The sequence below is a fragment of the Labrus mixtus genome, chromosome 4, assembly GCF_963584025.1.
Source record: "Labrus mixtus chromosome 4, fLabMix1.1, whole genome shotgun sequence".
NCBI lineage: Eukaryota > Metazoa > Chordata > Actinopteri > Labriformes > Labridae > Labrus > Labrus mixtus.
The window spans coordinates 15,381,279-15,396,754 of NC_083615.1; the positions used below are offsets into that span (position 1 = coordinate 15,381,279).

Genomic DNA, 15,476 nt, shown 5'->3' on the forward strand with positions numbered 1-15,476 from the left:
GAATATCTCTGCTGATGTCCACATATATTATCAGAATATTCCAGGTAGTGTTTTATATACATCATATACAACAGGCTTAATAGGCTTTTCTTTGCAGGTTATTTTTATTTGGTTGGAGAGATGGAAAAATGGAAAGTAAGGTTTTTAAAACACAATAATTTGATCTCAACACTTTAAAGTCAAAATATAGGATATTAATACCATCAAACATGATGGTCATAATTGTATTTAATATATCGATATGATGTCATTGAAAATGACAGTTAGATTGTTTGCTCCATAGCTTATTGTATGCCCATATTAAATCCTAAAGTTTTGGTAATGTGATTGCCTTATCTACCTGATGGTTTGTCAACCAGGTTCAACTATCTCAACAACTCTTGGATGGATTGCCATAAATGTTGGGACAGGTGTTCTTCTTTCATTTAGCAAATTTTAAATCAACTTCTGTGGCCCTCTGGTACGTCATGGAAGGCCTTAAATTGGTTGGTAAACTGTACAAGGTGAACCAAACCTTAAGGTGTGGTAAGTGCAGTCAATATAGAAATACTTAAAGTCTGCATTATGTCTAGTGACCAGCAGGAGGAGACACCATTGGTTGCAAACATTATATGCATTTCTGTAATAAGTATATGAGAACATTAACTTCTGTCAATTTTACCCCTCCGAACATTTTCCGAGTAAGTTTATGGTCATAATGGCTAGTTTAAATGCTTAATGTTCATTATGGTCACAATTCAGGTAAAACACAGGATAAAGCAGGGAATGTTTTCAGTATGGCTACAACAAAATAGGCCATAAATGCATAATAATGGGAATGCAACCTCTGGTCCCAATCACTTCTGGAGCCAAAAAACACGATGGCGACAACCAAAATGTGAAACTTAAAGCTTAAGAATAACAATAATCCACAAACCAATAATTGACATCCATCCATTGGACATTTTCACACTGTAGTTCAGTATAAATCACCACCAACCATAATTTTTCTTTGTTATCGTTTGGTGACAATGTCTGACTCCTTGTATGTTTGGGTTCTACTTAGATTAGGACCAGTTTACAGTCTTTATCCAGACAGGCTAATACATGTCACCTCCTGGCACAGTGCCCTGATGGTGAGCGTTCCCTTCGGCTCCTCTCTTTGAAGAGCCAGCTGTCTCTGTGTGGATACAGAAGTGAGATAATCAGCAAACATTTGCAAGCTAACACGCTTAGATAGGATAATAACATGGTACTGTATATGGTAATGTTACACATGCAGAAGGTTGTCATGTAGCATCGACAAATTATCCAAATAAAACTGTTTATGAAGCATAATGTGATGAGAGGTCCAAAGTTTTGTGAAAAAGGTTGAACTACTGCTCTGTTGGAATATAACAGGATGCTTAGAAGCTACATTTTGATAACTGTATTAATAAAACCTACGTCACCTCAATAAAAACATTAGAATATTTTTTCAGCAAATCCAGCAGGTGTTTGGCTTGTACAGAGAACTGTAAGTGTGTTCCTTCAGTCTAACTGAAGCTGACACATATTCCCATTTATAGCCCTCAGTTTCATGCTGGGCTGGTTAATTAAGTTAGTTTTGCTCAGGTGGCCTTTGTCACGTGGCTTCAGTGTGACACTTCTCTGACCATGTAAAATGTTATCAAAAGGTAAAAGGAAAAATAACACCCTTAATGTATGTGTTGTAAAAGTTGCTGGTAAACAGAATGGTAAAAATATATCATTACTTTTGCTTTATGTTGATGTTCCGCCAGCCAAAAGTGCTCTGCTTTCTCATTTTAAGACACTGAAAGTTTTTAATCGTTTCAAAATTAAAAATGTTTCCGAACTTGTGCAAGAATACTTTTCAATTATCCTGCAAACTCTCATAGCTGCATTTCTTCCCACCCACACGGATAACTCGATTGGCTCCCCTGTGTCTGAGAATTAATTTTTTGATGGTGGCAGAGCCAAATTGGAGCTTTTATTACTATTTTCCTTCTCAGTGATCATAACATTTTAAATAATGGTTGTTAGGAAAATTAGCTTTTGGATAATTCATCCTTATCCAATGATTAGAGGAGCTCATGATATCGGCACAAACAAGTAATTAACAGAACAGCAAATTTTTTGAACAGTAATTGTCAAACAGCTGCTGTGGAAAGAGATAATTTAATAGTAGCAACACAAGGCCTCTTCACCCCTCATCTTCCAGTGGCACAGAAAGTAACACAGCAAACTCTTAATTAAAAGCACAAGGGAAAGTTGGAAGTTGTTGCTCTAAAACTGTCCTGGCCTCAGTGTGATTTTTAAATGCAGAATGCACAGCTCCCAGTCAATTTGCCAATTAATTATTGATTGACAAACTTTAACGACATACAGTCTCCTCAACTTCATCCACTTTTTTGTTAGAATACTTGCACATTAACTTGTTTTGTGACTTTCAAAGACACTTAATTGACTTCTGTAAGTTTTCTTCTTTTTCCTTTTGAATTGGTAGTTGAATCGTTGTTAAAATCAAATATTGTTATGGCTTAATTTACATTATATTATTTAGAGAATATTACAGTATACAGTTTAATGCATAGGCTACTGACAGAAGAGCAGAACTGAGAGAAGGTCAATAGGTGTCTGCTACATCAGCACCACTGACAGCTCCATAGATTTATCAATACACAGCACAGTTAGGATATAGATATCCAGAGCAATACAGTACACTCATTCACAGTCAGGTAAAGGATTAATGAGTCAAGCTTATTAGGCAAGGCAGGTTTATTTATATGCAGCATTCATACAAAGAGCAATTCACAATGCAACAATAACACTACTAAACAACCCCTCAAGCCCCAAGTCAGTCATTAAAAAAACAATCCAAGAAGGGTTTACTCAATCATTTTTAGAAAAACATTTTTTTGGCTAAATAAAAACAAAACCTTTTAAATTCCAAGCTTCCGTTTCTCTCAAAACAAAGATGGCCGCTGCCTGATACTTGAACAGGGGAGTTTCGCTTAACTTGGGAAACCGTGAACAAGTGTTTTTATAACAAAATGTTTTTACATCAAGATGGTTAGAAATGCCTTTAAAGTGTCTTCGAAAGTAAAGTTTTTAAATATTTGCTTGGATATCGTTGAGCCAAGATATATTATGCTAGTTTAGGTGTTGGCTTTAAAGTCTCTTCCTGTTTTTTGAAGGTCAGAATTCCCAACTTTGGAAGTCTTTCTTCAGACGTAGGCTGGAGAAAAACAGAGCAACAACAATTAATAAGAGCAATAATGAGAAGTATTAGCAATAACTATGATAGGCTAATAGACTGATCAGTCCTATATTGACGACACTTTTAGAAATTCCCCTGTTAAAAAACGGTAAACAACTGGCAGTAGGGTTGCCAGGAAGTTACTGTAAAATTAACGGTATATTGCTGTTGCTGAAATTTACAGTTTTCTACCATTTTTGTAAATACAGAAAAAAGCTGTTATTTTATACGAAGAAAATACACTTTAAGAACATGAAGGTTAAATAGGCAAAGAATCTCCCACAAATATTTACATTAAGGCATTTAGCAAAGGCAATTTCCAATGTATATAAAGTGCACAAAAGAGTTTTGGTAGTTACATTTTAAACTGAGAAGTGAAAAAAATTCTGTTATAGCTTCATTTGAATTTCCCTCGGGATCAATAAAGTATCTATCTATCATAACTGAATAAACAACCTGTCCACTGTCCTTTCAATCATGTGGTCTCAACTTCTTTTTCCCAAAATGCATTGCAAAAATTACGGTAAATTACCGTTTTGTTTCCTCCAAGCAATAATACAGTCAAATATTGTTGTAAACAGTTATAATACAGTAATGTCCTGTATTTAAACATAACAGGATCATACTGTTGAAATGTCCTTGTAAATTTACAGCAATTTCTTAGAGTGTAGCATCTGTACTTAGGCTATGTTAACTAAAGATTACAGGCTTAGAATATTTTAGAATAAACACTGACTGAGTCACATTTTATTTGTAGCCTACATCTTCTGCTGATAGGCTATTAACTTGTGTTTTCTTCATCCAACACTTAACTTTAAGTGGTCTATTTTAACATAACTCTTAATTCTGCTATAAGATAAATATTTAACCCAAATGAATCCAATTCCATACCTCTAAATGGGATAATGTTTATGGCATATTTAATAGGAAATACGAATTCCTCTGTGCTTCTTCTGTCAAGCCATTTGTTTCTCGCAAGCTGATGCATAGGCTACTGTACACTCCCACTTCGTGTGCATGCCTCTCGGTGAGTGTGTGTGTGTGTGTGTGTGTGTGTGTGTGTGTGTGTGTGTGTGTGTGTGTGTGTGTGTGTGTGTGTCTTCCCTCCCCTTCACACCGTCCTCTCTCCTCCGGAGCACCGAGGCGCACAGAGACGCGACTCTGGCGCGCTGCAGCTCCGCGTCCGCGTTTCTCTCTCCGGTGCTTTTTTTTTTCCGCTTCCAGAAAACAAACGGCTCGTTGTCACCTCTTTGCAAGGCTTTCTGTTTGTTCATCCCGTATTTTCTTTCTACCATTTGCCTATCTCCCATTTGTCCATCTCATGCCGCCGTTAAGGCGCTGGATTCGTGGCGATTTGTGATCGAGCAGGCAGCAGCTCGATGAATATGGCGTGTATCGGGGACGCAGACCCTTTCACCGCTGCCATACCTGCCACCAAAGTTGAACTCACGGTTTCTTGTAGGTGAGTAAAAACTGCTGCTAGTTTCACACACACACACACACACACACACACACACACACACACACACACACACACACACGCACACACTCTGCTGGTGTTAGACATACAACGCATGTTCTTATGTGTCAAAACCGTATTTGACCCTCGGGACGCTGTTTGATGGATGTAGTGGAGAGTAAACGCACCACAAACTAATCTGGCGCTTGTTTTGTTACAAAATACACTTCATTGTCGTTGATTTAAATCCGCAATGAAAGCAGATCTCTCTTTGTATTACATCAGTGCTAGCTGAATGATGATATGGGGTCTTGAATGGGGACTTGGAGGGAGACACGGCTAATTTTGTGCGTCGGTTGGCAGCAGTTTGCCTTTGGATGATGGCCAGATGGAGGTCAGAGTTGACATGTCTTTACTCTACTGAGAACATCTGCCAGCTCTGATACAGCCAATTACAGATGTTTGCTGCTTTAGTGCCTGGAATTCAGTTTCCACAGTTGTAGATTTATTTCCTTGCATTGAGACATGATGTGTGCATGGGCAGCGTGTCTAGTGTAGATGTTTGTCTTACTGCAGGAGAATCCTCCTCTCCACTCTTTTCTTATTGTTATAGTAGAGCGGTATAGTGTAGACCAGATAGACAGTAAGAGGTTGTGACGGTGGGAAGGCATAGTAGCCACTATTCAATATTTTCTGTGGGTTTGTCATCATGGTAACTATCTGTATCTATATCTTCCTATGACTTCTTTTTATACACAGAGATTAATTATATAAGGGATGAAATATGAAGCTTAAGAAAAACAACAAAGTGTTGTACAGTTTATGCTCCTTGAGCGTTAAGGAGTAGTGTAGAGCTTCTATGAACTATTATTTTAATTAATCATATAGTCTGCAGATTGTTTTCGTTCAAATTATTACCTGTTGCTCAATCAAATGCCTGGAGGTTTCCTCATTTCTCGAGGTGATACATTTTGAGTTTCTTGTATTTGTGAAATAATGAAAGGACCCAAAGGGTACGGCTTATGTTCACACTCTTAATTGATTCAACTTTTGAGTGATTTCTTGATTATTGAGCGTATGGCTTTGTTTGTGAAAGTACTGAAAATGTACTTAAGTCGATGTCCAAGTGACTCGCTTTGTCCAACCAAGGGGGAATAACTCAAAGGTTCTTTTTAAAGGTAAATAAAACTGAAGAAAGCTGCAAATCATCACAAATGTAAAGCTGTAAGGAGAAGATCTTTGGCATTTAGTCTAAAAAAAAATGACACAAGTAAAGATTAGAGAACTGTCACGAGCTAGATTTTTTTGCTAGTGACTAATAGATGAATCTGCTAATTCATTAGCCTCTTAAAGCACCGCTAACCCCAAAAATATCATCACTGATCTAATGATTTAAACATGGTATGATATTCTGATCTGTTCCATAAAGGTTGAGGTATTTAAGCATAGTTATTTCATATTTGAGAATCATCCGGCTTTGTAGGTTTACGTCTAGGCTTTAAAAAAAAAAAAATCTATATAAAAAAATGATTTGACTGGCAAACTGTGTCTTGCCAAACCTGTTTATAGACACGTCACAAACAGGAAAACAAAGATTCTGGTCTGAGTGATATTCCCACTGACCTAAAATGGGATTTTATTTTGTACTGTGTTCTGAGATAAAAGCTTGATAATGGCTCGCCAGAAGATGTCAGTCTGGTAATGACCTTAACTGTTTTAAGATCAGAGCCTTTGAAGATGTTTCCTCCAGAATGAGGAGGCGACCATAGGGACAAAATAATTGTTCTTTTGAAATGAAATGATGGACCCGGCCCATGGAATAAAAGCTCCTTCTTTAGAGAAGAGTTATGAGTCATTTCTTTGAAAACAGTTCTTTATGCATTAAAACGTTGTGTGTAAGCTCTGACCCAAGTGGATGGGGATATAGGAGGAACTCCTAGTTGTATGGCTGGATGGGCAGTGTTGTGACAATCTGCAGCAACATTTCTTTAATGGTTGGAAAGGAGTTTTGAGTCATCGGACCATTGAGTTGTGCATCGTTTCTATCATTGTTGTAGCACAGTGAACAAGTGACCTGTGATGGTCAAAAAGATAAAAGCCAGCTCTCACCAAAGAAAAAAGTGTCTGCGATGATATTCTGTTTGCAATTTGAAGTAAGAAATCCAGTCTACAATCAAACATGTCTTTTACGCTCACCCGTCCTTATATCAATAGCCAGTCTTGCAGATTTCCCGTGATGGGTGTACAGAAACATATCTCTGCAGAGACAATGCACCCATCTCTTTAGACGATTGTCATAGGTGTTCCACAGTGGCTCAGAGTGTTTCCAGAGATGACTGTAGAGGAACAGGAGCATTGTTTCCATAGTGACATTTTATGTTTCATGCTTTTAATTCTGTGAACTAACCTCGCTTGTTATGCTTTGAAGAGGCAGATGTCTCATTGACAGATATCTCATCACCTCCAGGATTGAGACAATATTTTGTTTTCGATGTTGTTGTTTTTTAACATGAGGGAGAAATGATGCTCGCTGCCTGTTAAACGACTAGTTTTCATCCAGGGAAAGTGGGTCACAAGATCCCGACAGTCAGTTTTTAAAGAGCATCTCAAGATGAACTCCATATCTTTTTACACCTGTTGTGAGGGGTATAACTCAGCCTGTGGAAACAGCGGCTGGATTTCTGCACACGCTCTGGAGTGACTGTGTCAAGATTTTGTGTTCTTGTCTTAGAGGTGTCATATTTATGACAAAAAAAGCATGCTCTAAGTACTGGAAGTGAGGGGATTAAAAGACAAGGATTTACCAGGCAGTTAGGGTGTAAGGAAATATGCCAGCAGTTTGCATTATGGGACATGAAGGATTCTTAGTTTTGGGAGCATTAACCATTACTGGGGACTAAAAGACAGCATATCCTGCCTCCACTGTCTCCTTTTTCATATGATTTTTGGTGTATAATCATAATTAAACACATGTCATCATATTAAACAATCATATTAAATCAATGCTTTTCAGTCCAGTATAATCGAAGACTTGGAAAAGCAGGCTAATCCTAATTTCTGGAAGTTGGAACCATAAAATCTTTACCAGTTTTGCATAAAAAAGATTTAAAGTAAGGACATTTGACTTAATGAAAAAGTTCTAAGAATTTACTCCTTTACATTACTCTCAATTGGTGTTGCACGGTATATCAAAATTTCTGTACTTTTTTTGGTACTTTTTGTTCATAACGATTCGGTGCTAGAATGTCCCAACACGCTGTACTTTATGCAGGTCAAATGTGGCTCTGGTGTAAGTGACACAGAGAGTATAAATCAGAGTGAGAGATTTTAAAATGATTATCTGTATCTCAATGTACGGACACAGAAATAGACGTGCAAAGGACAAGAAAACAATATCATGAGATGGAAAAGTACTAGACAGAGCAGTACAAAGGCTGCATGCTGCATCCTGGGTATCTAGTAAAGCGAGTTGTATAGCTTCTGGTCCCTGATCGATACGAGACTATTGTCCATTTAATTTGATAATTTTGTGATTATGCTAAATCAGCGATGGATCGCTATTTTTAAATGTGAAGCAGCCCTGAGCATGTTGATGGATGGTGTTATTTTCCCTTTTTGGTGTCTTCCCCTGTTGGCAAATCTACTGAAGCATTCAATCTAGATAGATCCCATCCTTCAATGAAAGGCCTCCTTCACTCAATAAATCCAAACCATCCCCGCTCTCATCACGTGTGAAGTCAAGCAGGAGAACTGACAGATTGATTAACTCAAGTCCAATATTGTTCATCAGTGAGAGGAAAATCCCTCCAGTCTGCAGCTCCAACGCTCGGCTGTTTGACTGATGAGCACCTATCACTCTTCATCAAATGGCCTCGATGATAAACACCCCAAACACATACAAACAGAGATGCAGTCAATCTCTTTGTTTGGATGGTAGACAGTGAACCGCGCAGGCTCTCGGAGCGCCTCTGAGAATGGTTTTGCACAAAAATGTCGGCGTTCACATGTATGCGGCTGTCATCTGATCTGAGTAGTCCACAGCAAAAGAGATAGCCGCGACCTTTGGGCACAAAAGGTAGGAAGTGTGTCCCGTTGAAGAATTGACGTGCTGGGATGTGGCTGTATTGAAGTCAGACGCTGACCTGCTGAGAGGCCGGTCGATGTGTCACAGCCGATGTTGCACTTTCCTCGAGGAAGGTGAAGAAAGAGACAGAGTTGCTGGAGCAGAGAAGGAATCCTGTGTGCACGTTTCTTATATTTCAGAACAATAACAGCCGACTGCACTGCATTAGTGAGCAGGAAGGCGGACAGATATTCATTCAAAGAGGATTAAGACTACATTGAGAAGTAATCTGTAGAGTCAGATGTAGGGAAAAAAGGCTGTGACTAAAAACTATTTCATTCATGAATTATGTATTGATTATTTTTAAAACAAATGTTTCAGTCTCTACAATTTGGCAGTTTTTTTTGTTGGGGGGGGGGATTGTTGCGCCTGAAAATACCTGACAAGCTTTGTTGTCACATTTAGAAGTACTACTTACTTTGGGTATGTGTTAGAGTTAAACCATTGATAACAGAACCGGGGTGATAGGTTATATTTGTGGACAAGCTATTGGACAAAATTGCAAGGTCACACAGAATGCCAAAGGGTTGGTTACATTTCTTATAATTGTTGATGGACTCACAATATGCTGGTATATCAAATTGGTATGAGCCTATGAGGTGTCTGATAAGTCAAGGAAACTTCTATTTTTATCCACCACAACGCAGACAAAAGAAGTAAAGTAACAAGAGAAAAGCCATCACACAGTCTGTCTTTCAGAAAATGTTTCAACTTGACTGTAAACCAAACTGTGTCAAAATGATGTTATTAATGTGCCTGCTTCACATAACGTCAATGTTGGCCTGATTTTAAATTGCAGTACATGTTTTGCAATGGTTCCAAGACCTCTAGGATATCAAATCAATCTTTTTCTAATTGACTTATTGTTACGGTTCGGTGTGTAAAACAAGGGAGGTGGACCCAAGTGCAGAATAACCAAAAATATTTAATTAAACAAAAAGGCCAAAGGCAACAAAAACGTACTTACAAAAGTTCAACAAAAAACACAGGGATCAAAAACCAGGGAGCCACAGAGGAGCACGCGCAAAAAACTGACATACCAACGACCGACATCCAAACTACATACAACAATGAACTGACACGGAAGGGAAGAACCACAGAGACTAAATACACAGGTGAGACTAACAAGACACAGGTGAGACTAACAAGACACAGGTGAGGACAATCAGGGCAATCACACAGGGAAACACACAGAGGCAGGAATACAAGAAACACTGAGGACACACAGAACTCAAGACTGATGAAAACACACTAGAACATAAAGAAACACTGAAAATACAAAACTAAATAATACCAAATCATGACACGTATCCTCTTAAAGTCGTGGGAGGCGTGTGCTTAAAACACAGGTTGTAAACTTCTTTTAAATCCCATTATGTCAAATTAACAGTTATTTTATTGGCAACTTCGTTAGATACAGACCAATCATCAACGAATCAGTAAAAATGGATTAGATTTAAAAATCCATATGGAGCGACCCTAAAGCCAATCACAAGTACACAGCCCACTGAGAAGTACTTCCTTTATCCAAGAACAACAAGCTAAAGTGCTAAAGATGTTTTATCCACAACTATTCTGGCTTGAAAACAGACCTTAATGGTTCAAAATAATGGATACAAATATACATTTCTTACACAATTGATGGATGAGTAACCTTCTTACCAAGACAATAAAGTAGATAAGCGGTCATCATCTGAGAAATCGTTTCTGCTTCTGTTTCTGGGTTAGGGTTATAAACCATAACACACAACATAAAAATAATTACCAAAGAGCAAAAGACATGCGAACAGCCAACTTAGAAAGTCTTTTTAGGTTAAGATATCATGATTCTTTATAAAAATGCTTCATCTAGCACTTAGTTTTCCTGCTGGGTTCTCCTTTTCCGGCTCACAGGGATCCCTCTGCTTGTATCGGTACTTGCTGACCATTAGCCGTTGTTGTGGTTGGTGCTGACAGCAGATTCTGCTGAGTTCTGTCTGATGGCTGGTTAAGTCCCACTTGTGCTACATTGTGCCAACTATGTAAACTCATCTTTAAATTGAACAGCCTCCAGAGTACGACTGTTCCAAAGGCTTATGTAGATATTTTCCATCAGAGATCTCAAACTGTGAGGGGAGGCTCCTCGCGGGGGCTGGGGGAGAGTTAAAGAGGGAGAACTGGTGGGAGGAGATGAGAGGCAAAGATGCTGCTGAGGAGAAATTGAGAGCCAAATGTGGATGTGTAAAACATTGCTGTGAGTTTATAGTTTGGGGTGCTTATTAAGAAACATTAATATTAAGGTCTATGAGTTGCCATGACACCCCATTTAAAAACCCTCTGCACCCAATTGCTGTCAAAGTGTGTCCTTTGGAGAGTCTTAACTCACGTTTTTTTTAATTGAGTGGGACTTCCTTGGGATATCATTATCTCTGATGCCCGTCGCTGATAATTGTTTTGAAAAAGATGCTCCACTGTAACTCCAGAACTTTCCTGAGAATCATCACACTTAGTTTTCTTCAGTATCAAAGTAATCAGGTGATAGCTGTTAGGGAAGATCCATTGCCAACAGGACCTGCTGTGTGCTAATTAAGTAAAATTATGATGATACAAGTTTTCAAAAATGTGAACTATTACAGGATAAAGCAGAGTTGTAGCTGTTTATTTTATTAAGGAAATGAGGGTAGCCTCTAAGTTTAGCAAATATAAATCTACTTTAAACTTGTGTTCTTCCTCATTGCCAGCAGGCGGTGACTCCACTTTGAAAATTAACAAAATTAACTCCAATACTATACAAAATGACTCTACTTCTCACTTGATTTATGACTTCAGAAAACATTTTCCTGACAAGTTTAAGGTCTTAATACGTATTTGTTTTCAGCTTCCTCTTCTTTACATATTCTTTGTTTGGTAATTATAGTACAGGGATTGTGTTATCCCTATATTTTCAACAATGATGAAAAATTCGGAAAGGCTGTCCATCATTTTGACGGATTTGAAAACTGTGGGCGATCCGCCGTATTATACAGACGGGCTCTGGAAGCTGCATCCGCCTCTATCTCTTGCACACCAGCTTGCTCTCTCTCTCTTCCCAACACACTTGGGCAGGTGTGCAGTGAGACAGGGGAGAGACTGTCTGACAACGGACCACTGAACCCAATTTTAGCACAATTTTACAACCTTGTCCGTCAAAAATACAGACGGAGAGAAAGTATAACACAACCTCTGATATGGTCCTGTTTAAGATGAAATACATGTAGATTATAAAGACGAGTGTGCTTGAAGCCATGGCTTCCTTAGGATTACTGTACCATTTGGCGATCTTTGCAACATTCAAAATTCATCAGTGTTTGGTTGCACCACCTCAAAACGCCCACAAATCAAAGGGTGACATCACAGTGCATTGGTCCATCTCCTTTATACGGTCTATAATTGTAACCCACAGCTAACCAACCCGGTATGTGGCATTTTAAGCTCTACATGTTTCGGGCTGCAGTCTATATTGTCAAGAAAACATTGGATGTAAATGTTGATGTTCTTGTTGAGCGTTGGCTGTTGATTGGTAGCACGTTGAAGGTGTGGGGAGATAAATTAGATGAAGTGACTGTAGGGGTGTTGCTGTATCAGGAGATGTTATTTTTTAGCAGTTAATCACAGCATGATAAAGTCTTACTGAATAATAATGTGTAATCAGACAGATTTTTACTTTAAACTGAAAAACATGGTATATTGATGAAACCGGCAACAGCACAGAAGAGACGCAACTCTTGATTATTTTGCAAGAAAGGTAATTTTATATTTCAACAGCGTTAAAAACTTTAAGCAGAAATTACCCACATTACATGACAAACAGAACTTGCAGCAAAAGAAAAATGTATTTTCTGATAAATGCATCATATACCAAAATGTTTCCCAGTTAAACATATAACACATAGGACATTCCTGGAATAGTATTCTGTAACTTTTCCCCCTTTAAATTCTTAGCTTGCTGCTTTCTTTCAGTTAATGGTTGAGTCATTTTTCAAATGATCATAGGACCTAAATGATTTAAACAACAGTTGTGTCATGAGGGAGATTATATTCAGAGTAGCGAGACATTGTGGCTGTGCACACTGTTATAATAAGCTGCAAAATAAATTCCTCCAGGTACAGCTTGTTTATGCAATTTATCACTTTCTTGACTGGGTTGTTATTCTTAATATTTTTTTTTGTACCTATTGTTTCATATTTTTTCCACCTGACTGCAATTTGTCTTGTTAATTACCAGGTAGAAATGTTGGCTTTTAACTTGAACTGAAGCATTGCAACTCCAAGTTCAATACAGCTTTCACTTTAATTGGACTTAAAGGATCCCATGTGTCCCCTCCACTTCACCTCTCCAGTGCTGCTTCAGATTTTTGCCCTGCTGCCTCAAATGTATTTCAAGTTTTTTTACAATCCCTTCATCGTTTCTGTGGAAAAGAGCAATGAGCATAAAACCAACAGATCAAGTCGGTCACATCTGGGGGGTCCAAACCGCAGGAGGTCCAGTGAGGGTCATGCTGAGTGGCTGCATTAATGAGTTTTTGAAAGAGTAATTTTGCCCTAATTAAGACACCAGCCAGCCACCGTAGCTACGCCTGGTTAGCTCAGAGAGCCGGCATGGCTCCATCACATTACTAACCATCTAACCTCCTGCCCCCTCTACTCCTCTGCTTTCATCTTTTGCATATCCACTCTCCTTCATCTCTCTGATTGCAGTGGGCAGATTTCAAAATAGTCAGTTGATTGGTAGTGTTTGAAGCTTTTCTACTGAGCACATTGTCATTTTAATTTCGGGGTTTCTTCACATTCGAAATAATGCAGCCTTATCATAATTTTTTATCATTAAATTGCATTTAATTTGCAATTCTTTGTTATTCACATATGCTACATCACTATGTAATCTGAGTGAGTATGCTCACAAAATATTGTTGGGGTTTTATCAAGTCAACTTTGGTTATATTCTTTAATAATTATTTTTAATTATTAATAATGTAAATAACAATATCATATCAACTCGAGGGGCACCACCCTGAAATCAGGGAAATATAACCAAAATATCACTAAAATCAGTCTCAAATTAGTTACTTAATTACTAATATTATTATATATTATAATAATTAATAACTATATTTAATAAATTGAAGGTGTGAAACCCGTACACAAAGCCCTCGCACTCTTCTCTTAAATTATAACAGAATTTATTTAAACAAAGCAACATCAATCCAAAATCAATTAACTTAATCAAACAAATAACTATTACAAACTAATCTGAGCAAACAAACATTATCAAGCAAAACTTGTGAATGAGGTGTAAAAGTGTAGTTGTGTATGTATGTGTGTGGATGAGAGAGAGAGAGGAGGGGGAGAGAAAACAAGATGGTGGAGAGAGACAATGCACCATGTGGCTTCGTCACATGTGGACAAAATGGTGGCCAACAAAGGAAGTCGTGTGGCTACCTTTTGAAATAGTTTGAGCTCTCTGAGCTGAGTTCAGTAACTGTTACTTAAACACCAGAAAGCCAGTGGCCGGACTTTGATTCAACGGTGGGTACACTGGTCTTTCTGATTGTGAAAGCCGTTGACTGAAGGTAAACTAGCATAGCATTACACACATAGGTGAACACAGCAGTTCATTACAATAAAACAAATGCAGCAGCTTACAACAGATAAAAAAACAGAATGTGACGTCTCGTCAACAATGATGCATAATTATCAGTGGTTATAAAAGAAACAAAACTATTTCTGAAACTTTTTCTGCCCAGACCAAAGCACTTACTTGGGGTAACTCCTGGTGATCATTGCAAAGTTGGTAAGATCGTCACTCTGTTGAATATTAAATCAACAGATTCAGGCAGGTTTCCTTCGTGGCAGATGTAGGAGGAGGGTAGCAGGATTCAGATCTTCGACCAGAGCGCTGCTCTAGGGTCTTCTGGTTTAGCGCTCCTGTCCAGTTGCGTTCAATGACGTCTTACGAAAAATCAAAGGAAAGAAACTCTTCTTTTTGCTCGAACCTGATAGCATCTGATTTCGCCTAAAACTCCTAAAAATATGCCATGGAAGTAGTCAGCTGAATCCTCTGATGCTTGAATTCAGCATGTGAAGAGCTACCTAGACTGAACAACCTCAGCTCTGGAGTTTAACCTATGTAAGCCAAGAGGAGGAAAGGGTTTGTCTCGAATGCTGGAGTCCATCTTGTTGGAGAGGTTATCCTCGGGTGTCAGCAGACCACACTTGAAGAGAAAGAAGTTTAGATGCATGATGAATCCATAGGCTGCAAGAAACATACACATAGTCTCAGTGACATCACCCATTGGCTTCTTCTACAGAGGTGTTATGAAGCCCAATGACGATGGCCACCATATTGAAAAAGCATGACTCAAAATTGTGGTAGGTTTTGAACAATGAGTCTTCGTGATCTATTGCACCCCTTAAATCATGCAGCAAGTATTTTGATGGCTCTCGAGGGATTTTAAGAATAAATCAAAAAGAACTCAAGTATTTACAGGACAAAGAAGAAAGGCTGATTGCCTGTGATGGGGATGGATTAAGCAGTTTTGTTGTAGAAAACAATAATTAATTGACGTACTGTAAGAGTTTGGCTCCCACAGTCTTGTTGTGAAAAAAAATTTGTTTAAAAATGTTTTCCGATAGTTGTT

At 38.3% G+C, this 15,476-nt stretch overlaps 1 protein-coding gene across 1 annotated transcript in view; it reads left to right on the forward strand.

Moving 5' to 3' along the window:
* The first annotated feature begins 4,458 nt into the window (after nt 1–4,458).
* The window catches only part of LOC132972880 (copine-8-like), an 80,526-nt gene continuing 69,508 nt past the window's right edge, over nt 4,459–15,476 (forward strand). The window contains exon 1 of the mRNA XM_061036015.1: nt 4,459–4,700. Coding sequence (XP_060891998.1) covers nt 4,618–4,700 — 83 coding nt within the window. The 5' untranslated portion in view covers nt 4,459–4,617. The remainder of the gene's footprint in view (nt 4,701–15,476) is intronic.